Raw genomic sequence first — 26,895 nt, 5'->3', positions numbered from 1 at the left:
AGGGAATTTTGAACACTTCTCAAGTCCATAATACTTTTCTGGAAATCATACGTGAAAAGAAGCATTTTAGGCAGAAAGTATTTCACTTTCAATGCCAACGGGATCTCATATTCTTACCCTAATGTCAGGGCCTGAGAAATTCTTATTGCTTTCTTCACAGTGAGCTACTACCAAGCCCATACAGACATGGCTAATGCCTTTCATCCTGGACTTCATTTTCCAACTAAAAGGGGCTGCTGGAGGCCCTTTAAGCCCCATGAAGTTCTTCCTAAGTATCCTCAAAGAAAGGTTGAAGAAAATTAAGATTTCTCATGAGAACAACTGAACATAGTAACAAGAACTACCTATATCTTCATTCCATAAACTCAGGGAACTCTCCCAGAGTGAAACCCTAACCCTAACCCTAACCCTAACCCTAACCCTAACCCTAACCCTAACCCTAACCCTAAACCCTAAACCCTAAACCCTAACCCTAAACCCTAACCTTAACCCTAACCCTTCTACAGTTATCTTATTGTTCCTTAGACGCTAAAATAACCTAAAATGGCACATGGAATCATAGGTCTGAAAGTCAAATTGTCTTCTCTCTAAATACAAATATCCAGAATATTAGCCCATCGCCTGCCACATGCTTCAATCATCTCACACCCTAGAAGAAAGGAGAGGAAGCTGGTCCTAACTGAATTCACTAGTCAGTTGATGTTCAAGAAGAAGATGGCTACAGCTTTAATAACTAAGTTATAAATCAATATTAGAAATTCATTGACTGAAAATATGGTAGCAATAAGGGTGATATAAAAAGTGTACACACATACATATAAAACTGGTGATACATTTTAACAACCAAAAAGTTAAATTTCTAAAAACAGCAGTTGTTGTTGCCCTAGAAAGGTGCACATATAGCAGACTGCATATAATGTTGTTATTATAGGAAAAGCAACAGTCATTGTGACCCTTGCTATGTGCACACCCCATCTTTCACCATATAATGCAAGCTGGAAGAATTGAAAGTGTGGACTATAAATGAGCTACTATTCTTGCATTAAATGTACCAGAGACAGTGCTGTGGAATGTGCTATTTGAGACAGATTTGACATGTTCGTTATAAGCCTGAGGCAACAGGAAGTATGGGGAACAAATAAAAATAAGTAAGCAAATACATTAATAACAACCAAAACTGAATAAATCACGTGAATTAAGGAATAGTGCTTGGTTTTGCATGTCAGAGATAGCCAGTTGCTTTTTAATAGTTGATGAACTGGTCTTTCTCAACAACCTTAAGGCAAGGAGAGGACTATTTCTGAAAAAGAATGCAACTTCAAATATTTTTTTCTTAGAGAATAGAGAAAAAGAAAGTGCTTGGGGACAATTTTGGGGGGGAGAGGACAGCAGATCATTTCAAAGCCAAAGTCCATGCACTGTGGGAAATAAACTGGGACAGTTGTCTGGTCTCAGTATGGAATGAAGGCCACAGCGGTCCCTTTCCCCTGGTTTACTTCTGAAGGCCCCTGGAGAACACTCACAAGGTGTATTGTCCCAGATTTTCTATGACTGTGCAGAAAATGCTATGGTTGGCCCTGCATTGTAGCACCCAACCTTGTACATGACTTTTAAAGGAAGCAGATTCTTTAGGTGAGATTTGACACAAAGGCATACAATAATCTTTGCTGGTGCTTCAGGGAGACTAAATCCATTGAGGATCCGATTAAAGAGGGCGACAAAAGACACTGAAAACCAATTTTCTATCACACAGTGAAAAAAGAGAAAAAAAAAAAAAAAGTCTCACCACACTGTGCTTAGCTCTGGACCTAGATACAGGATTGAAATTGGTTGACTTCCCCAAGGCCACCAGAGGACTGGCAGATGTATTTCTCTGAATACGGACATTGGCAATAATATGAAAGTTGTTCTGACCTGACTCCGTGACCTGACTGAGTTAATGATTTCTTTCCCCCTAATCATGTTTCAGTGAAGGAGTTTTCATCATTCTGGATAGGTTCTGTGCTCCTCGGAGCCAAAACTTTACTCCATTCAGGATCCCCAAGGGTTGCTGGTATCTTCTTCCTATTCAGCCTAACAGCTGGAGGTGACTGCTCTTAGAGTAAGGTATCCAGGACAACAGAGGGCTAGCATGCTTCCCATCCAAACAGGTAGCAGCCTGGCTTGCAATTCCTGACCATAACTGCTTTGTTTCTGTCTCATTACAATGTCTCCACATTGGGTTTATTTCTTCCTTTTCTTTCCCCACTTAAATAAACATTATTCTACAGCAATGCAGGGAATGGTAGCCATTTACAGTCCCAATTTACAAGTGTGCAAGCCAGTTTTGCACTCACAAGGTAAAAGATGGAGGATTCAGATAGCAAAGGTTTTTCTTACAATGCTCCCATCTTTGAGACCCATTTCAGACTCCACCTTGATACATTTACATGGAAATATCTACATCTATGGAGTACTGAGCCCAAAGATTCTTTCTTGTACTTGTGCTTTTTTTTCTAAGACCGAGGGCCATAGATTCATAACCAGATCATTCCTCCTCTTTCCAAAGCAGCATTAAGCCAGCATAATAACCCATGAAGCAAAATAGTTCCCTATCATTCCCCAGCTAAGCCACTTGGATCAGATAACATCTCATTTACAATCCTAGACTTACTTTCCAATAGTGTGACTGAACCCTCAAACACACATACACACACACACACACACACACACACACACAAAAATGAAATTATGGTTCCTGGCTCTTCAAGCTAGGGTTAAGACACAAGGATTACTGGGGGGGGGGGGCAGAGGGCGGGGAGTATATATCAAGTTTTCGGTAAACCTCCATTAGAGGTGAAAACAGTGGCACTTCGGACTCAGCATCAGTAAAATACAATATTAATAAGATAAGTCAAGATGAAGAGAGTCTTTTTCCACAAAAAATTCCAGCACTCCTCAAAACCCTCAGAAGTGGAGAAAATTGGCTGTACATGAAGCAGGTGACCTGAATATTCAGTGCCGGGTGGTGGTGGAGAGAGGGTAGAAATGCTTTAATATTCCGTGGGAACAGATGCATGGTGCTCCCAGGCAAAAGAAACTCCATTCAACAGAATTAATCAAATCTGCCTTGTGAAGATCACCACATTCCACATTCTTGACAGAGTACAACAGGCTCCCAGCACCCAGCTGGAGCTGAAAGCTCTTGTTCCCTCCCCTGCTTTGCTCTGGGGCTCCCAGGGACCCTCACTGTGGCTTGGCTGCTGCCCCAGGGCATGGCGCCCTGATTCAGGCTCAAAAGACATAGAGGAGTTGATTCTGCTCCTAACACTGTGATCACACTCAGTTCTTTTCTCTGCTTAGCACCACATTGTGCTTTGAACAAAAGTGAAAAGACTTCAAAACCATTGAGATTCAAAACTAAAGCGTGCACACAATGGCTGCAAGAAAATCTTCTTCGGGTATACAAATATTTTACACTGATCTTCTTATGCTATAACCCAACAGCCTTCAAACACATTTTGCTTCAAAGCTATGCTAAACCCATGTAGCTACACTCTGCTGATTCTCTTCTAATGCCGTATTTTCACAATTTGTGAGATTAATAGGGTACATATTCTATTGATTTTGGAATGCATTTGTATATTCCCTAAAAGATAAGATCCAAAAACATAAACAAAAAAGAAGGAATAAAGAAGAGAAAAATTGTATTCATGTTATATACATATTCACATTCACATAATTGTTGAGATACTGAAGTTTCTAGATAGTATTTTTAGGAGTATTGTCACAGCTTTAACTATTGGTTTTATAAATATGGAAAAAGAACTATTACCATTATTTACTCCAAAACAATGAAAATTAATCGTCCTGCAATGATTTTAGTGTTTCAACAATATCGTTTCACCTAGTGGGCTCTCTTGAAATAGTCATTTCAACTTAGAAGGTCAATACAATTTAGTTACAGGAAGTTCCTCTCTAATATTTGATTACTGTGACTCATGCTCCTCAACAAAACAGTGCTGCGCCAGGGCAGGGAGGAATCACAGGCAGACAAGCATGAAGGAAATAAACGCATCCATGGCATCGTGGTGCCAATCACATTTGCTGCCTGTTTGTGCTTTCAGCTACTGGAAGCATTTAGATGAAATATGTAAAGGCCCGTGAATATGCTGTATACTATTTGATTTTTATTACTTTGATTTCTCCTATCCTGTCTTTATCATACGAACCATTTTGATCTCCTGAGACCATCTCATTTCTACATCTGAATTGTTTCTTCCTCATAACAGGGTAGACAAAAAGTCATTAACCACTATTTATAAATATCCATGGTACTCTAGCACAAAGGCCTTTTGACAGGGAGGGTACTAATCCAAGTATCCCATGGCACTATTTCATCCTAACTGATGAATAATTAGAAGTAATGTATACTGACTGTTGAAAACCAGCATCTGTTTGTTTGTTTATTTTTATGCCACTGAGCTGAATCTAATAACAACCCTGACTCATCAGGGACTCCTAACTGTATAAGTTTGAAGCTTTGCCACACTGCAGGAAACTGGAAGGACCTCTGAAGAAGGATCAGTTTCAAGTATCCTCCCACCTTCCCTTCATGCTTCTCTTTCTCCCAGGGTAAGCTGCAGAAGATAATCAGTCTTACCTAAGTGTTCCCATAAACTAGAACCTATCTCCCACAAAGGCAACTGTAAAACCTAGAAATATGTCTCACACTTCCTCCTGCCTTTCTGTGGAAAGCAGCTGCACTGTTCTATGCTCCACTTTGTCTCATAATACATCGTAAGAGCCTTGGTTGAGAGAGGTTCTATTCTCTCCCAGGGGGAAGAAATGTTACACAAAAAAGTCAAGAAGAATCTGAACCAACACGTCACTTAGTTTCCCTCCAGTCTATTACCATTGCACTATATCTTTTGGCCATGAAAATTACTTTTCCTGGCTTTATAGGTCTTCATTTCTGAGAATTCCATGTTATTTGAAACTTTGACTAAATAATCACTGTGTACCTGACATAATGAAAATCTAGTTGGGGAAGAAATGTGTGATGTGCTTCCTCATCCGTTACTGGGGTCAAAGCTGACACTCCTATGATAAAAGACAGATTAACAAGAGAAAAGGCAAATGAAGCAATTTAATGAAGTATCTGGAGATATCCACTTACCAACCAGCATATGCATACATCCCATAATAAAAAGCCAAGGGCAACCCCATTAGATTTGCATCTCTTCCTGAAAATGCATCTTCAAAGTGCTGTGTATGACCTGCAATTAGGATGCAAGGATTTTTAGAGCTTTGCAAAGAATTTTCTATTATTTGTTCCAACCCTGACATGGTTGGGAGGTGAGCTGCCCTGTTCTGACTCTCTGTTCACAGCCAACTCTATTGATACTGCAACCACGCTAGGGCAGGAGTCTCAAATGCACACTTGTTGTCACCTAGACCATTTTAAAGTTCTTTTGTAGATGACGAGCAGGATGAAAGTGGCACTTAAAATAGGTGATATCATTTCCATTGTTTGAGTGTCCTCTATTTTAACCAGGATAGTAGACTAAAGCTTCTCCTATTAATTGAAGTTTTAAGTTTGTCAAAATTCTTAGAAGATAATGAATGGCATAGTAGGGATGAAAAGAAATCTCAGAGTCTGCCTTGACTGAGGAGGCATCAAGAAATGCTTGTCCTGCCTCCCACATCACATCACTTAACACCCTGCTGTTTATCCCTGGAGTACATTGGACACCTGCCTCCTAAAGCAGGGAAGGCTGCAGACAAAACTCACTGTCAAAACCCAAAAGGCTTGTTCATATAAAGGTTCATATCAAGGTTCCCATGCCCACTCTTTGTAGAGGTAACTTATTGACACTGTATTGGCCCATCCCACCATTTTCTTCTAAAAATATGAATAAGAAATTGTACCAAACCTCAAACCAAGTTTTACCAACGTTGGCATCAACATGCAGACTGAACACTTTTGTCCATCACACCCCCTCCCCCTCTATGTTGTGGAGAGCGGGTATCTTTTCCTTTGAATCTTTTGGGTAGATTACAAAACCAGATTTGTGTTAGTAAGCACAGATTCAAAACTAACCAAAAAATTATCTGTGTCATCCACCACCCCCAAGGAAAACAGCAAATGAGATTACTCAAATAGGAAAGGAACATGTTTTAAAACTGACCTTTAGTTCAATAAAAGGGGGCCAAGAAGAGAAAAGGAAGAGGATGTATATACAACACTCTCTTTTAAGTCAAATATCAGCTATTGCCCACATCATGAGACCAAGTATTCATAGTGATAGAATATGAGGATGGGAGCCAAGATGGACATGGTTGTGTTACATAAAGAACAATATTTTTTTCTCAAAGCAATCAACTTCTAAATATAGTTTTATGAAAACTTGACAAGGTGAATCAAAAATGCCCATTTTCCTGAAACATTTCTATGCCTTAATAGAAGGAAATTATGCACACTGAGATCTGTTGGGACTTGAGAGGATGCTCTGCACCTAAAAACAGAGGATCTGAGTTCAGCTCCCAGCATCCATACAAACCATGTGTTGCTCCAGCTTCAGGGTATCTGATGCCCTCTTCTTGCCTTTGTAAGCACCTGTGCTTATGTGCACATCATCATTTGCAGGCATACAAATGTGTGTGCGCGCACACACATACACACACACACACACACACACACACACACACACACACACACACACACACAAACATGTACACACACAAACACACATCTAAAAATAAAATATTGTTTAAAAGAAAAAAAACACCTATCGAGTGTTCTTCTATGATCTGTGGTCTCCTTAGCCTAAAAAGAAAATATCCTTTAGAGTGTAGCAATTAGTAATTAATAAGAGAAAATATCTAAACTGTAAAGACTGGGCTACAGTTCTTCAAATGAGCCACTTTGAGAGTGTTGCAAAGAGGCACATTGTTTCTGAACTTCAGGAACATTTTGGATGCATAACAGAGGCCTTAGGAAGATGAAAGTAACATTCAAAGGGAAGTTCCAAGCCTCATAAGTAAATGCACAATATCCAGCTACAATTAGGATCTGATTAGAGTAGAATTAAACACATCACACTTATTGGTGAAGTCTTTTTCTTCCTGGGGTCTCAGAGAAATGTGGAAAAATTAAATGGTTGTATTACAAATTTAAAATCTCAATTTTATAAAATTTCATAGTAATAAAGAAAATATGACTGGTCTCCAAAGTACTAAAAAATGCTCCAAATGCAGTAATATCCTCAGGGAATTTCTCTGTTGTGTGAGAAGCAAGAATTGGGGTGGGTTTATGTTCTGGATACCATAAGCAATAATTAAAATAGCACTGTATTGTAACTGACAAGAAAGATTCAGGAGTTTCACCATGGTCTCTGTTCTCAAGTAATTTGTGATGCAATAGCAACTGCTAACCATGCTCCATTACATGCTAAACATACATAGATGAGGGGTCAGAACCAGCTACAGACTATAACTACATATCATAGCCGGCATTATACCAACAGGAAAAGCCAGAAAACAGCCAAGTCTAGAAGGGCTAGGGATTCACCCTTCCGTTACTTTCCAGAATCTCAAAGGCTCTCTACAGAAGACTAGAAAGTCAGCTCAGGAGATGAAAGCTCTGAGAGTGTGAACAATTTTGCCTCCTTTCAGAGTGGAATGTGAGCAGGCCAGCTCTGTGGATACCATGGTGAATTGGGACAGCAAGCCCACATCTTCTCATACACCAGCTCTACTGTTCAAATGGCACATTGTGTTTATTCAGAGACTGAAGTTTTGGGATTTGGTGAAAGCATTTTACTGGCAGGACTCTAAGATTGCCCACTAGGCTGATTAAATGGACAAGAACAGTTCCCTCTCCCAGATAGAGTAACCAAGTTCTCAGTGTTTGGTGCCTCTACCAATGGCAAGGGTTTTCCTGAACTTCGTCACTTCCTTGTGTATTGGAATTCTCCTCCTGTGGAGTCATTAAATTTCTCTATAAATTCCTTTTCTTGGAACTGACGATGTCAATGTAAACAATATATATTTACCATGCCCACATGATATATCAGTTTTTAATTGATTTGCTCTAATCATTTCTCGTTATTTCCTGTTGCAAATTCAGTAAACCCTTGGACTCTCTGTCTCTTCCAGCCATTTCCACCAAATCTAAGCCAACACACATTACCAGGCCAACCCTAACTCTGTGGTAGCATCCCTCACATTCTTATCTTATTAAATAGGAAGCTCCATGACTGATAAATCCAGAAGCTTCCCCATTCAGAAATACAAATTTTACAGAGAAAAATAGTGTAACAATTAGAGCTAAGTTTTTTCAACTCTTTTATTGTCACATAAGGATCCTGTTTTTTGGAATGTTATTCTTAAACCCCACTGCTCTTCTGTGGGGTAATTGTCTCAGAATAAGGAAATGCAAATGAGAAAATAAAGACTTGTTAGTCATTTTCCATTATTTTCAAGAACTATTTTATCATATTTGTTGCTATTATTGAAAAGTTCTGCAGTGCAAACAAAGGATATATTGATCTGTACTTAAAGCTATATAGCAAATTCATGTGTGTGTGTGTGTGTGTGTGTGTGTGTGTGTGTGTGTGTGTGTGTGTGTAGTGGGGAGGTGTTTTTTTCTTTTTCACTTTGGGTTTTGACTCCTAGTAATTTTAATTTATACCAAAAGAATTCTTAGATACCTTATTTTTGTTGCTTGGTCTCCTCTTAATTCTCTTGCTGCCATTCAACTATAAATACTAACTTACCCTCAGTGTAGCCTTTCAAATCAATTAGATGACAGTACAGAGTTTAAGTTCCACAAGCAAAGACTAATTAAGGATTCTGCTAGACAAGCGAAAGTCAGTGTTAGAAGAGACCAGAAGCAGATACGCAGTTTAAAGCGCATTTACTTTTCAGTCCATACCTTTAATTAGCTGTATAACTCCAGGGACTATAATTATCAGGATTGCTGTGAGCTTGCAGAAGGTTAGGAAAATCTGGATCCGGGCACTCCAGCTGACACTCATGCTATTCAGGACCATCACCACAGCTGTAAACAAACAGACAAAGTTACAAAAGGCAAACCCCCATGAGCACAATGATGTCTTAGGTCCTTGTCAGTCGAAATGTGATCTATAATCCTGCAGTGCTGGCATGAACTACCAGGACCAAAGCAGTGCAGAATCCCAGGCTCTTCCCCAGATCTAGTCTCTCCCCCATTAAGACTGCTCTTTGATATACATTCAAGCCTGAAAAGCTTACATAAAGCTCCTGCACAGTCAGAGAGCCTGTTTTGTTCTTTGCACATTGGTAAGAAATGAACATACATTGCTGTGCAATAACAATAAAGTAAAATATCTTCATCTTGAAGTCATCTAATGGGTCATGATAGTGTTGGATTAATCCTGAAGTCATCTAGTGGATCATGATGGTGCTGCATTTGACTCAGGAAAGGGTAAGAAGTGCTGATTCTGAGGTCTTGTTCTTCTCCATCAGGACCAGCCCTACTCAGTGCTCTTCTTGGACTTCCTCCCTGCTTTCCAAATAGATGATGAAGGGTGAGTTTTAACTACCATGCAAGTGTCAGCTTCCAATGTGTGTTTGGCTATTTGATCAAATAAAAATCTTGGACTTTTCAACTCAGTATGCATAGTGGGTCTGAAGCCAGGAGACTTCCCTCTTCTTACTGATACTGTTGACAGTTTCCCAAGCAGCCACATCAAGGACAGAACAATGGCTGTTCATTTGGGCATTGCAGTTATCATCTCTATTCCTGGCTAGGGAGATAACTAACATATTTCTGTTGTGTGAGTAAATGAATGGGTGAAGTAGGTTCTTAAAAATGCTAAGGAACAGTTTTAATGGTGATAATGTAGGCTTTCATTTTCTTATATGGTTATTCTACACAGTGAATTTCAACTTTATATTCTTGACAAAAACATAGGCACAGTGTAGCTAAAAGCAGGTAGCAGCTATTACACACCTATGGTTTTCATCAATAATCTTTCTTTTTGTAAAGATGTGTTCTCCCTAAGCAAAGATTTTAAAAATGTATCTCAGAAAATTAAAAAAAAAAACCACTAGCAAAATTCTTACCATTCAAATTGGAATTGTGCAGTCGGGAGTTGTCACCATGTTTCCCTTGTATAATATAATCATTACTTCAGTTCCCTAATTAGGAATTGCTGAAGTATAATCAATATACAATAACTAATGGGAAAAATTAAAACAATCTATATCCAAACAGAGCCTAACTAATGTACAGTCTTTTAATGGTTTTGGACAGCCATCTAAAATCAATATATAATCAATAATGTATTACATGAAAAGGTGTTTATGGCATGCTACTGACCCACACAGTAGGTTAAACAGTCATTAATGTGTGCATGAGGAGATGATAAACTCAGAGATAGAGGAAAACAGGATGCCTGAAGAAATATTTATAAAATAATATCCAGTATCTAAAAAGACAGAACATCAAAATTTTTCAAATTTGAAATTTAGGTTACAGCAACATTTCACCACATTTTGTGGAAGATTAGAATTTTAATGACAGCAGTCAGTGAATGAACCATGCACATAAATGTGCTTACAACCCAAACTAAAGAGGTATTGGGGTGAGGTGACAGCAACAGGAGCAAACTTTCACTAGGAAACAGTTCACATGGCATAGGCAGATTGTCACCACATTACACATACTAAAATAATGCAATTTTATTGGCAAAATATATCTCAGTAAACGTAGACATTTTAATAAGTAAATAAAGCAGCAGGTAAAGTCTTGCTGAGAAAAAGACAAAGATGAGGGATCAGAAGAGTCCACTAAAAGCGTAATGGAGCAGTAACGAAGTATGTCACAGAAATAATGATACAAATGGTCAGAAAGGCCCGAGGGGGGGGGACACATCATAATTCAGCTATCTTTGAAGCTGACTACATGAGGAAATAAACAGGTCTTCTGTCAGTGCTCAAAGACATTGTTTCATCAGGAATTATGAAAAATAAAGTAATTTTCTGTCTCCAATACATAGAGAAGTTACATATCAGAAATAATCAGACACAACCCTGCTTCTCTCCATTTTATCAAATGAATATGCATTTCTCTATGCAAATTCCTATATAATTAATGGATCATCACATGATGATGATAATTTTTTTAACTAAAGAGGCCCAACTTTGACAGGAAAGTGGAGAAAAAAAAAAAACAACTTGGCCTCCGTTGTGTCATCAGCAGCAAGGGAGCACTGTGTTTGCCCTATCTCAGGTGGTACAAAGTAGAAGAGAGGCCCTGGGAGAAAGAGGGAAATAAAGAGACAGACACACTGGGAAAGAAGAAATAGTCTCCTTTGAAGAACACCTGACCACTGCATATTTGAGAAGAGAGAGTCCGCTGCCTTCTAAATGCTCGATGCCCCCTGGAACATGGAAAACAATGAGGATCGGAATATTATTCCTTTTTGTAAACTTTTCTGAGACAAATGGAAGACACAAATCAATCAAACAAACATCAGGAATTGATCCTTTCACCTTGCTTTCTTCCTCTTAGCTGAGGAAGAATGCTTAGTGAGACTGCATTCCCTCTCAAACTCTTCTCCAAAGTCAGCTTTATCTGAGCATCTAATATCCCCTCATTGGTAGAAGCTACACCACATTCCAGGTGTGCCTCAGTGACCCTGGAATACAGTCTAGTGACTAACGAGGCTGCCTATGGGGCAGCCAGAAGATGTTCTCAGGCTGCTAAAGCTGCTGCTTCATCCTGTGTCTACACAGAAGGATTTAAGGCTGCAAAGTGTGCTACTTACCCAACAGTATTGAATAGCGATTTGGGATTCAGTAAACACAGGCGTGTTCTGAGTTTCTGACATAAACCCTAGCTGCTTCTTAAATGTGTACCATCTACGCATACAAAAGAGTCTGAGCCAGCACTCTGGTCTGAGGTTTAACCCCTTTGAGTAACAGTTAATTTCACACATGAGGAAACTGGGGGGGGGGGGGCTTCAACTTTTTAGCAAAATGAAAATTCAGCAACACATGGACTTTTATTTACTTATTTATTGCAGTTTCCTAGAAACCAATATGTAGCAGGAAAAGCTATATCCATAAATCCTACAGATAAGAAACCCATTTTTGAAAGGAGTTGTATTTAAAAGGGATGTTTAGGGAAATCTTGAGGACTGATGCTATCTATGATTCAAGGACTAGCAAGTATTTCTTTCTGCACACTCCATCATTTACCTCTGTCTTTCATTTTGAAAAAAAGTTACAGATTATTGGATTGTCTCTCAGAGTCATATTCCTTCAGGCTTCTGCCTTTAGAGCACTTTGTGCTAAACCCGTAAAACATACAGATGCTATATATGAATGCTATATGATGAGATAAAGTGGGTGCCTCCACTGTTTCCTGCAGCAGCTGCTGAGTTTCTTTATCTCTTAGCATCCATTTCCGAGATGCACTGATCTCAGAAAGTACCTTTAGAAGGCAGATGGCCAACTCTGTATCTATGATCTCACTGTTGGGAATAAACAGAGCCAGGACCGCAAAAATGTAAACTATTATCTTATATCAGACATAGTGCAGAGACTTCCATGGATAACACTTGTTAATCTGCACATTTCTATGACATGGCTGCTATTATCAGTCATGTATTTCATATAAGCGGGTAAAACTCCAGGCTCTGTTTAATTTGCTGGTGTTCATATACAGGCAGTGCGTGGTAAGATAAGATTAGAAGGTAGGAAGGCAAACTCCTGAGCTCAAGCCTTCACCACCAGCTCACAGGTGCAGCAACGAGGAAATAGCTCAAAAGAAATGTGTGAACTCACTGATACAACCAGTTTTTTGACAAACTTGTGACATCTCTTTTTCTTAGTTCTCTGGGAGGGTTCGTGTCTGTCTTAGGATCTCAGGGCACTTGAATTCCACATTTTATGTATCATCCTTCTGAAGGATATGGCTGCTGTTCCTTGGTATATGTATATCTTGCTGCACATAACTACGGAAGAGTCAACTTTATTGTGCTGTAGTTTAGCTACTGGAGAAAAGGAGTAAGGATACCTAGGCTTCAGATTTAAAGAGATCCACAAACACACACTGTGATTGAAATGCCAACACAGGCTACTCATATATTTTCAATATAAGTTGAAGGTGCCAGAAACACAGAAATGACAGTACTGTATTTGTAGCACTGGCTGGTTTGATTTTGTCTTTCTCTGTATGTACATGTTTTCCTGTGTTTGCGTGAGTGTGGGCAGGTGTGCATGTGTGTATACACATTAAGAGGCCAGGGACAGATGATGACCATCTTTCTCAGTTGCTGTCCTCTTTATTTCTGAGTGGGATTTCTCATTGAACCCAAAGATCACTGATTTATCCCTGGAGGTCGTCCAGTTCCTAATTCTTCAGTCCTAGAATTACAGGCTGGGGCTGAAACTCAGGTCTTCATGCCCGCTCAGCAGACTCTTTACCTACTGGATCATCTTCTCAGCCGCTAGCTATGCTTCACAATCATGTAGAAATACTGTTTTCTTTGTCGCTCCCAGTTACTTCCACAAGGTTCAAGTGTACAACATGGCTCTCGTCTATATAAAGTAAACCATCAAAGGTTCTGAGACTGAGAGAGATGTGTTAGGGTGGATGTGAGTACAACCCACAACATAAGGAGAAAGCACTGTTATGATAATATTCCACCTGAGAACATGCTTCTTTAGGGTGCAGCTTTAAGGACCAGAGCCATCGGCTTGATATTTTGTATACTGAACACACATCCTAGTTCCTTTGAACTGTAAGAGAAGTGGAACTTGTGATCTTTCATAAGTGATCATGTCAGAATTGAACTTAGGGACATAAGCTGAAGTGAACTTAAAAGATTTTCCATTACACTTCACTGTGCCTAACATTTTTGCTAAAATGGACAGGATTTTGGATAAACACAAGTGTCTCATCTTTATTATTTGCCAGAAGTGGGGTACTTTGAAAACTGTGGGTATATTAGGATTTAATAAATCCCTCCCCTGCTCTGCTATTATTTTTCAAATGGTTGGTTAATATTTCACAAAAGTTGAAATGCTTTTGAAGTTTGACCTTTTTCTCTACTTAACTAGAGATTTAGATTCCTCATTTCTCTCTAGGAACTTGGGAGGTAATTCATGCAATTAAACTGCACTTTCTACATTTCCACAACCTTCCCCCTGTAACAGACAGAACATCACCTATATTCACTTTGAAAAATAATTTGAGAGATTTGCCCCCAGGTAAATTACTCTTTATCTTTGTCTTCACCCCTGTTGTTCCATTAAAGCTAAATTCCTTTTAAAGGCACTTTGACTTTTCCAATTAAGCCTTTGACTTAAATTACGTCCCACTGATTCATGAGCATATTCTAGTTTTCTTTCAGTACCTCCGAGGTTAGGAACTTGGTTCCTGATCAGCATCTGTAGTTTATGTCAGAATTTACAAACTAATACTGTAGCTACTATCAAAAATAAGATGAAATATCGAGGTTCCATCAATCCTTCAGGCTCTAACCATTCCTCCACCAAACTCAACTACAAATCTGTGAGCCCACACACAGCCGCCCGATCCTTTCTTGAAATTGTTTTAAATTTGGGGGGAGATCTGAAATTTTGAATTCTCTAAAATATAAATGTCTGCATTTAAAAAGTTTAAAATTGGGATTAATAAGAGTCATTCAAGCCGGGCAGTGGTGGCACATGCCTTTAATGCCAGCACTCAGGAGACAGAAACAGGCGGATCACTGTGAGTTCGAGACTAGCCTGGTCTACAAGAGCTAGTTCCAGGACAGCCTCCAAAGCCACAGGGAAACCCTGTTTCGAAAAACCAAAAAAAAAAAAAAAAAAAAAAAAGTCATTCAGACATAAAATAAAAATACAAACATCATCATTTATTTAATTTCATAGTCAAAGCAAGCTGTGAATTTTTAACTATCTATACATAAGGATTTGCTTTAAGATCTTGGCTTATGCTTTTTAGTTAATAACATGTGATTTTGTCTCATTCAGGGAAAAAGGATATGACGGATGTAAAAATGTCTGCTAGTCTAACCCTTCAGTGTAACATCAGAGGCATCAAGAACTTTCCATGCTAGAGGAACTCTTCAAAGTCTTAAATATCTTACATTTCTATAGCCATTCAACACACATTGTTATATCAAAGGCATTTTATCAACCAACAAACAGAAGCATAAATAAGTTTAAACCAAGATCAAATAACAAGAAACCAGGACACTTTGTCCCAACTCCAGCTTGTTGGTCTCTAGTAATTATAACCATTGTATAAGATGATTCACCTCACAAAAGCTCATGGTGCCAGAACATCTTGCTAGCAGACGGTTGCTCTCCACTAATCTCCTTGCTTCCTGAGAACTGAAGCTTCCTAAAACTTAAGTTTAACAGGTTACAAACTACAAGTATTTCTGCTAGGTTTTAAAAGAAAACTTCCTTAGACTTTTTCTCATAAAGTCAATCAGTAACAGACAGCTTCTGAGCATGAACAAGCAACCTAAGAGCTGCTGGGTGTCTGGGGATGAAGCCTTGTGCAGGCCCCCTGGTCCCAGAGGAATTCCAGTGGCATTTCTCCACAGAAGTATAAATATTCATCACTTGCCCTGCATTCGTAATAAGTTGCACGCATCATCACAAATACTCTACACACATTGAGTCCTCATAGCCCCCACAACACTGGCATAATTATCTCATGACAATACTGAGGTGCAGTGATGTAAGTTCAATTGCTCCTAGGTTTCCTGTCTGTAGTGTCTATAAATGAAGAACTTCATAGGCAGCTACATCTTAATTCCCAGAACTCCAAAATGTCTACTTTTGAGTCATTTTCTTTGTCTTTCCAGAGACGTCACAAAACAACTGTGTGTTTAGGATTAAGCTGTTTAGTTAAGAAATCCATGTATGTCGTACCAGAGATGGTTTTACATAGAATCACTCACACTCTGTCACAGAAAAGTCCTTAGGGCATCTGCTGTCAAAAGTGCATTGAGTTTTATGTTATTCTATTAAGCCACTGTGGAGCAACCCTCTAAGCAGTCTTCCTGGAGTATACAATTCAGTTATTCCTGTGTACCATTCTCTGGGTTGTTTAACTTAGTCAACTATCTATGATCGTAAGGATTCAGCAAAACATGATTTAAATAGCAATTATTATCCATTTCCATGATATTCTAGAATGTTATACAAAATGACCACCGGATTTGGCTTGTTGTAGAATATTATTTTAAGGTGTGTTACATTTGCTTATGTGTGGAACATTTGTTTTGATGATACAAAGATGTGTTGTATTCTTTTGTGCTGCATTTGTTTAACTATGTGAAGCTGTGATTCTTTGCCTGTCAAAAACACCTAACGGTCTAATAAAGAGCCGAACGGCCAATAGCAAGGCAGGAGAAAGGATAAGCAGGGCTGGCAGGCAGAGAAAATAAATAGGAGGAGATGGAGAAAAAAATGGAGGAAGGAACAAGAGAACAAGGGAGGAGAATGGCAGGGGCCAGACCCCAGCCAGGCCCCCAGCCAGTCCTCTAGCCAGCCACAGAGTAAGAGTGAAAGTAAGATAAACAGAAGTGTCAGTGAGCTCCCACTTGCTCAGGTCAGCTGTCTCTGTGGGTTTCCCCATCATGATCTTGACCCTTTGCTCATATAATCCCTTTTCCCTCTCATCAGCTGGACTCTAGGAGGTTGGCCCAGTGCTTAGCTGTGGATCTCTACATCTACTTCCATCAGTTTCTAGACGAAGGTGCTATGATGACAGTTAGTGTGGTCATCAGTTTGATCACAAGAGAAGGTCAGTTCAGGCACCCTCTCAACTATTGCTAGGAGTCTTAGCTGGGGTCCTCCTTGTGGATTCCTGGGAGTTTCTCTAGCAACAGAACTCTCCCTAACTCCATAATGGCTCCCTCTATGGGGATTTCTATTTCCTTGCTCTTTCTATCTCTCCTCAAACTCAACCATCTCATTCCCTCATGTTTTCACACCCCTCCCATTTTACTCAGAAGATCTTATCTATTTCCCCTTCCCAGGGGCATCCCTGCATGTCTCTCTTAGGGTCCTGGGGAATCTGTATAGGACTGAACTAGGCCTTCTGAATATGGATGACAGTTCTGTGACTTGGGCTGTCTGTGGAGCCACTGGTGGTAGGACCAGGATTTATCCCTAAAGTATGAACTGACTTTTGGAGCCCATTCCCTAGGGAGGGATACCTTGCACAGCCTCCATGCAGGAGGGAGGGGCTTGATCCTGTCTAAACTTGATATGCCATACTTTGTTGACTTCCCATGGGAGGCCTCACCCTTACTAAGGAGTGAGTGGGGGGTTGATTGAGGGGAAGGTTGGCATGGGCAGGAGGAGGGGAGGGAGGGGAACTGTGGTTGGTATGAAAAATGAAAAAAAAAAAACAAATGTAAAAGAAAAAAAGATACACAGAAGTAAGAAAAGGAAAAAGCCTGGTGGTAGACTGGGATAGTTTAAGTTAAGAAAAGTTGCCTAGAAACAAGCCAAGGTAAGGCTTGTATGATTTATGTAGAAACTGGGTGTTGGGCCCCCCAAAGAGAAAAGAGTAAAAAACAAACAACAATTGCTTATGGAATCTTGTATATGTTCCTCTTTTCATTTTATCTGTTTCTTCAATTTCCAAATGTCTATGCCAATTAATAAAAAAATAAACAACTTCCTAATTTATAGCCCATAAACAAATATTCCAGCTGAGAAAGGCTACTGGTTATCAAATCTTGAGAGAAAATTCTTATCATGACCAAAAATAGGCAGAGAAAAATGATAACAGTGAGGGTGACAGTCAATATCACTATAAACAATACAAACACAATATGCACACCCAACATATAAACATAGCCCAAGGACTACTGGTGAGTAATAATTTCACATATCACTGGCATAGGGTTATTTCTAGTTTAAAAAGCAATTCCTCAGAATTCGTCATCTGTGAGACTGTCTTTTGATCCACCATCCATTCAATATTTTACCCAGGAAGGAGTCTTTGTCTACTTTAAAAGCTCAGGCCCCACACTTGTGAACCCTGTATACAGTTAGCACACACTGTAATAGAAGAGGCCACTTCAAATCTTCTGTTCTTGCCTCTAGTTTCCTACACAGATTTGAAACCATAAGCACAGAGAAGACAATTTGGGAAATACTATGTCCCCCCCCCAAAAATGCTAAAGAAAATTTGCCTCTAATCACATTGTTACATTACATTCTTCTTTTCTGTTATAGCTACAATACTCACTGATGCCCACAGCTGTTACGAGCTTGATTGCAAGTTCAGGAATTTCACATTGAATAAAAAATGGTTCCAGAATGTATCGTCCAAATGCCAGGGATATCACAGCGGTAGCTCCAGGGCTAAGAAATAATGTATTAAGGTTAACTTCAGGTAACACTAAGTAACAGTTTCACTAAAACTTTTTATCTTTAGGTCTTACTACCTGACAGGTGGAACCTAACTAACAAGGAAGTCTTAGAACTTCATATTTCATTAAGTTGCCATACATTCCAAATGAAATATTGTCTATATAAGTAATGGCTATTTTTTAAAAAAAAATCTCTGTGAAAATTAGTACTACTAAGAGTTCATTGCCAAAATGTGTCTAAATATTTAATGTTGACTCTTAATTTGCTAGTAAAAAGAAATCTCTAAGCCACAAGAATATTCTTAATTTCTTAAGAATATTTATATAGAGAGAACCACTAAATAAGAAGACAAAAAATCCCAGCCTGAGGAGAAGAAAACCCAGACAATAAGTCATCCCACTTTAGTTCTTCAAAGGAAAAAAAGAGTGTTTCATTTCATCTTCAATATGAGTGCATATTGTTGCCACACACAAGGAAACCCACAGAATTGCTTAACATCTCATGAGTCTCTTACAGCTTCTCTTCCTCCTTGTGGTTACCTAACACCCAGGCCTCATCCCTGGATTACCAGAAACCAACCACCATCACCTGTCTCCAGCCTGGGTCTCCTACCTTCAGTCACCACCACAAACATTGTAACTTTCTTCTCTTCCTAAAGAACCCTTTCTCTTTTCTCCAAAGAGGATATTCTTGCCATTTTCTATCATTTGGTTTGTAAAATGAAGTCTGGTCGTGTGGTTTCGGTACCCTTAAACCATGCTTTGACACTCCGGTCCAAGCTTCTCCTAATTCTTTTGCCTTTCTCTCAGGATCAAGATCTCAATCACTTCTGCCCAGAGCTTTTTCAAATAGCTGCTTTTGCTTCTGCCATGAATGGCACATGTAGGGCAACATCAAATAGTTACTTTTTATACCTTGCATCTGGGTTCAGTCTTGGTCCAGAGAAGTGTCTTCAACCCTTTGCCTGAGTCTGTCCAAGTGTTTTCCTACACAGCACCACATTTGTCCCTTCCACACTGCTTATCACAGCAGTTTTTTTATTCTTCTTAAGGTGATTCCCAGATTGAAACTCTCTACTTCCACTTGACTTTGAAGTCTATGAGAACAAGACTGTGTCTATCACTAATCAGAATTTTATCCCAGTGCACTGGCTAGCACAGTATCTGTCATACAGTAGAAATTCAATAGTTATTGAACATATTATGAATGAGTGAACTTAACTTTGAAGCCCCCATCATGTTCTGTTGGGTGACTGTGTTTGAATTCATTTTGAAGGTTATTTCTGGCAATACAGACTTATTTTGAAAGTACACCTTTAACCTTAGAGACTGCATCTATTACTATTTAGATGTCATGAGTAGTACTAATAGAAAAGAAACATTTATGTACTTAGGGGATCATGTCCTTTTTCATGTCATATGTTATTTTGTGTGTTTGAAAGACTACTCCAACAGTGTGAGTCCAGTATGACAAAAAGGAATACAAATGTATTTACAAGTTTCTGGAATTTATTTAGGTAATTTGGCTACACACACACACTCACACACACACACACACACACACACACACACACACACACACACTAAAATAGTTCTTCCTAAATTAAGGCAACATCTGATTATCAGCTGTTTAGGAGCAGGAATTGTGGTTCATTCCAATTTAGATCTCTTTATCTTGCATTTGCCATTTGCAACAATTTGTGGAAAGAATAAGTTAATGAATGGGCACCATATCTGTCCACTGCAAATGGAATGATCACACTCATAGAAACACTGGTAATTAGATAAAGTTACACAACCAATGAATGGATGAAGATGGAGTGAAGTCGAAAGACATCAGTCTGGGTAGCTCAACAGCCTGACAGGCCAGCATTCAAAGTGTTCCTATTTCAATGCTGAGTTTGTTACATTCAAAATAAGAATTCATATCCAGGATATACAGGGTGCTGATCTAAATAGTATGAAAGTTATAAAAAGGTGTTAAGACTTGTTTTCATATACTTGAAATGGGAAAAATACAACACAGGTAGCTAAAGTATTAAATAAAAGACATGGTAATAAGTTCAATGTCAAATGGGATGTAGAGGCTACTTTTGTTTTCCCAAAGAATTAAGACATGAAAGAAAGCTGGGCAGTGGTGGCACACACCTTTAATCCCAGCACTGGGAGGCAGAGGCAGGTAGATCTCTGTAAGTTTGAGGTGAGCCTGGTCTACAAAGCTACACAGAGAAAGCCTGTCTTGAAAAGCCAGAGAGAGAGAGAGAGAGAGAGAGAGAGAGAGAGAGAGAGAGAGAGAGAGAGAGAGAGAGAGACAGAGACAGAGACAGAGACAGAGATGAAAGAAATGCCACAAATTGAGGGGATAAACCAGAAATTAACTGAAAAAAAAAGAAGTGTAAAGGTAAACTTGGAAGAGTACATATGACTAAGTTGACAGAGGATACACAAGTCACAAGTACATCCCAGATAGGGAGATCTTAGGGAAACAATAAAAATAGTCTTTTATCATCATTTAATCCTATCAATTTCTAAGCAGTAAAGAACTGTCTTCACCAATGAATCATACACTACTCTGAAGTTTGTTATTAACCACCACAACAATCATTCCTGTTAATGAACACCTAAGAGCTCTGCCATTGTCACTCGTGTTAATGGCAGAATGAAAACTCACCTGAGAGTTCAGCATTTACATTTACAGGGGAGCAAGGTTCCCTGATGATTCCAACTGAATTCTGTGATCAGAAAGTGCAAGTCACATCCTGCGAAGCAGTTAGCACAAAACACCTGTGACACCAGCTATGCATGTGACATCACAGAGGCCCCACGATGCTGAAGGAAATTTGCTATTCAGAGTGACTTGGCGCTATTTAGTGCCAAGAGAATCAGGAAGGTGGGGGGGGTGGAATCTCACAGCAGCACAATCAAAAGATTTTCGCAACTGCAGATTGCTGGTTTGTTTAATGTAAGGAAATGAATCACTCGTGGTGTGTAAACTTACTTTTTTTTTTCTTTCTGTAAAGCATAAGACTTGATAATACACTAAGTTGTTTGGCAGAGACATTTCTTAGTCACAAAAGGGAACTTAAGTGGTCTGATGACATAATCGATAATAAGAAAAAACTCTAATTCCTGGCATATTATAATTGTGTCTGGTCAGTCAAAGGTGTAGTTTATCAAGGTGGATTTTGAAGTTTCACCTCCTCTCTAATAAATACCCTCCCTAGAAAAACATGAATTAAACTTGAAGTGTAAGGAAACCTTTCATACCTCAGGGTCTTCATGTTTCCAACAGTCACATGACACACATTTGTAATTAGTTAAAAAGAGTCAAGAAGATCCTGAGAAGTGATGAAATGAATAGGCTTATTCTCCCTTAATTGTTTCCACATCCTTACCGTATTATGAGCAGTTCCACCCAGACTCGGACAAAAGCTAGCAAAGGACCAAAGACCTCCAGAATGTATGTGTAATGACCACCAGATTTCTTTATGCTCGTACCCAATTCAGCATAGGACAAGGCTCCTGTGAAAGGTTATAATAAAAAAGGTACAAATTTGACACACAATCAAATTGTCTTGTAACAGAATCCATATAGCATTGTTTGGGTTGCATGCCATATGGCTACTTCTTTTAGCCAGAATGGCCTTCCTTCTTCATGACAACAGTCATCTCATAACTGAGATTTACCAAGTTCCTCTTTTAACTTCCTTACACTTGAGACCTGCCTAATAAGAAAGAAAAAATGAAGAAAGAAAGGAAGAAAGAAAGAAAGAAAGAAAGGAAGGAAGGAAGGAAGGAAGGAAGAAGAAAGAAAGAAAGAAAAATACAAGCCAAGGACTGGAAAGATGACTCAGCAGTTAAGAGCACTGGCTGCTCTCCAGAAGACCCAAACTCGATTCTCAGCTTCCATGTGGTGACTCACAACCATCTGTATCTCTGGTTCCAGGTGATCCAGTGCCCTCCTCTGGCCTCCTCGAGCACCAGGCATGTGCATTGTGCATAGACATGCGCACACAGGAAAAGTACCCATATACATAAGAACCAAATAAAATGAAATGAAAATAAATGTAAGGAAAGAAATTTTGTTTGGAATGGTATCTACAAACATACTTGAGAATCTGTGGTCAGAAACCAGAGGGCAGAGGAAAAAGACAAGGCAGCAGATATCAAAGGTCCTGACCTGGCCTTTGAATAACAATACCATTTCATGCTAAGACAAGTTATACGCTCAAACTTACCTCACTTCGGCATTTTAGTACATTTTAATAAATATTGTTTCTGTGGCATATCAAAATATGGGTTATCTGTCTTGGGGAAGAATGGATTACACATCTTGTGAGACGTTAGTTAACTGGTAGAATATGTTTTGTCAGCAAAATGAATCGCGATTCAGTTGTTCTGTGGCTAGAAATTGTTATTATGGATGTTTTCAAAATGTACATTAAGGAAGTTGAAAGAAGAGCTGTTTTACAATGAGATTCCATGTGTACCGTCATGTATGTAATGTAAAATCAGTTATAAACTAAGTTGTGTTTAGAAGTAATACTAAGATGGGATTGGGGAAGCTATTTAAACTCCCCAAATGGTACTTTTCACCCCATTTGAAGTGAAAGAAATGAACTTTCATCTCGTAAAAGACTTGCATATATAAAGGTGATAAAGAGTAGGACTGATTCTGACACTGTAAACACCACATGACATGAATATACTCACCTACTAGTTCATAGTTAATCATGATGGACATAAAAAAATACATTTTTATCAAAAAAAGCCTCTGACATTGCTCAGTGCTCAAAGGTAACAAAGTTTCTGTCCAAACACCACCTGAGGAGGCTCCAAGTGTGGAATGTAATTACTAATCAGTAATGTCTCCTGAAGTCTGAGTACACTTCTCTGATTCCCAAATCCAGGATTATCTCAGAGTCACTTGGAGAATATTTTTTTAAGAGTGAACAAAGGAGGAAAGACTCTGGGAACACACCCTCTACTCTGTCAGAGTCCAGACTTCACCCCAAAGAACAATCCAAGCAGCTCTGATGCTATTTAATGTTAAACGAGCTTGCAGGTAGCTAGCTGCAAAAGAAGTTTGGAGTATTTCATTAATGTAGAACTAAAGGTAACTAGTTATAGTGAACTTCTTTTGAAAAAGTAATCACCATGTTGGTAGGTTATCCAGAAAAGCAACCAATATGACCTAGTTATTAAAAAGAGTCTTAAGTAACTTGCAATTTACTGTCCGGGAATCAATACCCAGCCAGACCCCTGTACACTTTGCCCCAGGTTTAAATTGAGTTCTGAGAGAATGGAATTTTCATTTAAAGGTCTCAAGCTCCATAACTATGTACCCAGATGAAAAGAAGTTCAAAGCTGGCTATAAAAGTCCATATGTTGACCTTAGAATTCAAAAAGTTACAAATCAAATACAGGTGCTCCTCTCCTTACAGACTGTGACTTTGCTCCTCTCCACCCCCCCCCAAAAAAAACATTCAAAACACTAGTCAGTGAGAATTTCACTGACCATACATAGCCTAGGGACTGTCCTGCACATTTGCCTTGAGTTAGACAAAAGCACCCTACAAAAAGTTCATTTTACAAGTGTTAAAATATGTCAAGTAATTTACTGAATAACAAATTCTTATCACCCAGCACTGGAAGGTTAAAACATCATGTGCCAAACCACCTTAAATTGGGGACTCTGTTGGTCCACATTCTTGACTTACATTCCCTGAGTTCTAGAGCTTCAAGTAACAGAAGAATCTTCTCCTTGTATCTTGCTTGCTTCCTATTTGTGAAGACTCTGTGTCCAGAAAGTTCCCAGTAATTTAGGTGGAAATATTATGAGGGCACATGTCTGAAGTTAACAGCTCAAGCATCCACTGTGGCTCACATCACACCCCCTCAGTTGCTCTCTGTAATTTCCTGAGTTTCCACCAAAGATGGCAGACTTACATACAAACATATTTCCTCCATACAAGCCAGTGTGTCTTTAACTAGCTCAACCAAGTAATTTATTTTAGAGCATCTGAATAACCATTGATTGTGTGTGAAAATCAAATCATACCGTGGGAGCTGCCTGTATTTAAGTATTTGAAGTCCAAGAAACTGGTTGTAGTTTTTCTGATTAGATATTGATTTATTCTAAATATATCAAGTATTGTAAGACATTTAAAACCTGGGAGTACGCTGTCACTTAAGATCAACAATTGAGCTTCTCTTTGCTTATCAGTACCTGCATATGCCAGAACCACTTTAATATTAACAATGGTAAAGATTCTACTGGAACTTTCAATAACTGCATTACTCCAAACAATGAAGAGAACTGGAAAGGGGTAACACACAGCTGTCACCAAACATTTCATAAAGCATAATCTAGTCACATAAATGATGTCACCAAGTTTTCCAGATTCAAGTAATTTCTCCATGGATCTTTCTATAATAAGTGTGCTTTCAAAATTACTTGAAATGTCTCCATCCTAAAAACAGATATTTAAGTTCTCTGGGTAGGTAACTCTTCCCAAATAGTGATTTCAAATATCACAAGACTTAAACAGAAAGAATGAGTGGAGCAAGAGTTAGAGCACTTGGACCCAGAGTAGCTTGGTCTCAGGTAAATGAAGTAACTTTAAAGTGTGGTCTACTTTGGGATCAAAGGATAAATCCAATTTAAAAAAAAAAATGGATCATTCACCAGTTTTTGTCATCTTTACAATGGACATGAAGAATTTTATATTGATTTGCCCTCCTGATCAAGGATCAATTATTTCCTCTTCAGTATTAATCCTCAAACCAATCAGAGAAACATAAATTCTGAAGAGAAAAAATAATAACCATAGTAAATACCAGTTCTGGTCAGAGGAACTTCAGTGAGAAATGATCTGTTTCCCCAGAGACCACGTAAATCACAGATGATGAAAACAGATCCAGGCATGGAGAGAAGACTGACACCCAAGTGAAGCCTGGAAACTCATACTGAGAAACGTTCTCAAAGGTGTTACAAAACAGAATAATAAGGGGAGAAAGTCCAAGTCATTGCCTTTGTGCCACTCACAGAGCCCGAATCACATCAAACACTTGTCTCTCCAAGGACTTATGAAAGCATACTATTAGGAACAGAGAAGCCTATGAATTAAAAATATTAAAAAAGGCAGAGAGTGCCACCCATTTGTTAAGCTAATAAAATGTCAGCGATACTGCTCTGAACATCCGGTTCTGCATGTAAATAGGCCATGCAGGCTGCACCTCACAGGTGTTTCATCCAGCGAGCCAGCTGCCACGATGCTCTAGGCATGCCTCGCAAAACCCAAACCCTCAGCAGAGAAGGCTTGTCTGGCTTTTGGGGGTCATCAAAGTTAGTTTTTGCTCTTCTCACACCAGAGAAAAGTCAGAGAAGAGTCCCCGGCAGGAAAGGAGAGTATAGCCTCAAGGAAAGACTCTGAGAGCATTCGGTCTGATGCCAACAGTGGACCGTGTGTTTGGGTTGTGCACATACCTGAACAACAGCAACAAAACTTCAAAACATTTCCTGTAGTATTTGTCATTCATCTACTCCTCAGAAATAACCCTTTGCTTTCCCAGAGAGCCACACAGCCACACCCCCAGAGAAGAAGTGCACTCACCAAAAAGTGACAGTACTCCACAGGCAGACCAGAACACCAGGGACATGCCCACGCTGCCTGTGTTCTGGAGTATGCCCTTGGGGGAGATGAAGATGCCAGATCCGATGACGGTGCCGATGATGATGGAGACCCCCCTCAGCAAAGTGATCTTCTTTTTCAGAACCACTTTCTCCTGCCCAGGTGCCTCTTGGTCCCCCATGGAGGGCAGCCTCCCGCTCACATTGCCCTGCAGGTAACCTCCTTTCGAGATGGTGGTCACAACTGGCTTTCTGACCATGGTAGTGTCCCACCAAGCGAGGGGAGTGAAAAAGAAAACAGGGAAAAAACAAACAAACAACTTTCAACTTTGGTTTCTCTAGACGTGACTGATCACTGTTCAGACTCGGCTTTCTCTTTGCTTTCACTGACTGGCTCTGCACTATTTTGTCCACAGGTGAAAACTCTGGGGTGTGCTTTAGCCTTAGCAGCTATCTAACTACTCCTCTTGCTCCTCCGGAGCACCTGTGTGCCACCGGCTCCAGGCGCAGTCAGTTTGCAGCAGCCGCAGCTGCTGCCCTATCATTACACACCAGCTCAGCTTCCTCGTGGGCTCGTATTTATGCTACCGCCTGTCACACCAACTTACTGGGCTACAATGATGATGCAAATTCTCCAGGTTTGCATCAGCCACATGAGAAAGCTCCACCTTGGGAAAGCGCCAACATTACTCAGCTTTTTTTTTTTTTTTTTTTTTTACAGTAGTGGGCGTGTTGCTCAACTGACCCAAAGCATTTCCCTGAACAAAGCGTACAATTAAAGAGGGGCTTAACCAATCCAAAAGAAGTAAAACAGGAACAGATATTGTCGTCGTGGTGACTGTAAGCAACTCAGCTCTCAGAGAGAAAGAAAATGGAAAA

General features: G+C 39.4%; 1 protein-coding gene across 5 annotated transcripts in view; it reads right to left on the bottom strand.

Moving 5' to 3' along the window:
- The window catches only part of Slc7a11 (solute carrier family 7 member 11), an 80,691-nt gene extending 54,076 nt beyond the window's left edge, over positions 1-26,615 (bottom strand). For 2 of the 5 annotated variants that reach the window (XR_004772197.1, XM_035452058.1), the window contains exons 1-5: positions 26,000-26,613; positions 21,779-21,905; positions 18,260-18,375; positions 8,918-9,043; positions 5,159-5,258 (exon numbers count right to left, since the gene is read on the bottom strand). Coding sequence is in view for 4 of the 5 variants with exons in the window: in XM_035452058.1 (XP_035307949.1) it covers positions 5,159-5,258; positions 8,918-9,043; positions 18,260-18,375; positions 21,779-21,905; positions 26,000-26,276 (746 nt within the window). In the remaining variant the exon portion in view is untranslated. Of the gene's footprint in view, positions 1-5,158; positions 5,259-8,917; positions 9,044-18,259; positions 18,376-21,778; positions 21,906-25,872; positions 25,955-25,999 lie in introns of those variants that run through there. The other 3 variants (XM_027394925.2, XM_027394926.2, XM_027394927.2) reach the window with 3 other exon arrangements.
- Between the last annotated feature and the right edge of the window lie 280 nt (positions 26,616-26,895).

The sequence above is a fragment of the Cricetulus griseus genome, assembly GCF_003668045.3.
Source record: "Cricetulus griseus strain 17A/GY chromosome 1 unlocalized genomic scaffold, alternate assembly CriGri-PICRH-1.0 chr1_0, whole genome shotgun sequence".
In the NCBI taxonomy this organism is placed as follows: Eukaryota; Metazoa; Chordata; class Mammalia; order Rodentia; family Cricetidae; genus Cricetulus; species Cricetulus griseus.
The sequence above is the reverse complement of the archived record's forward strand: the minus strand, read 5'-3'. Positions and strand labels throughout refer to the sequence as shown.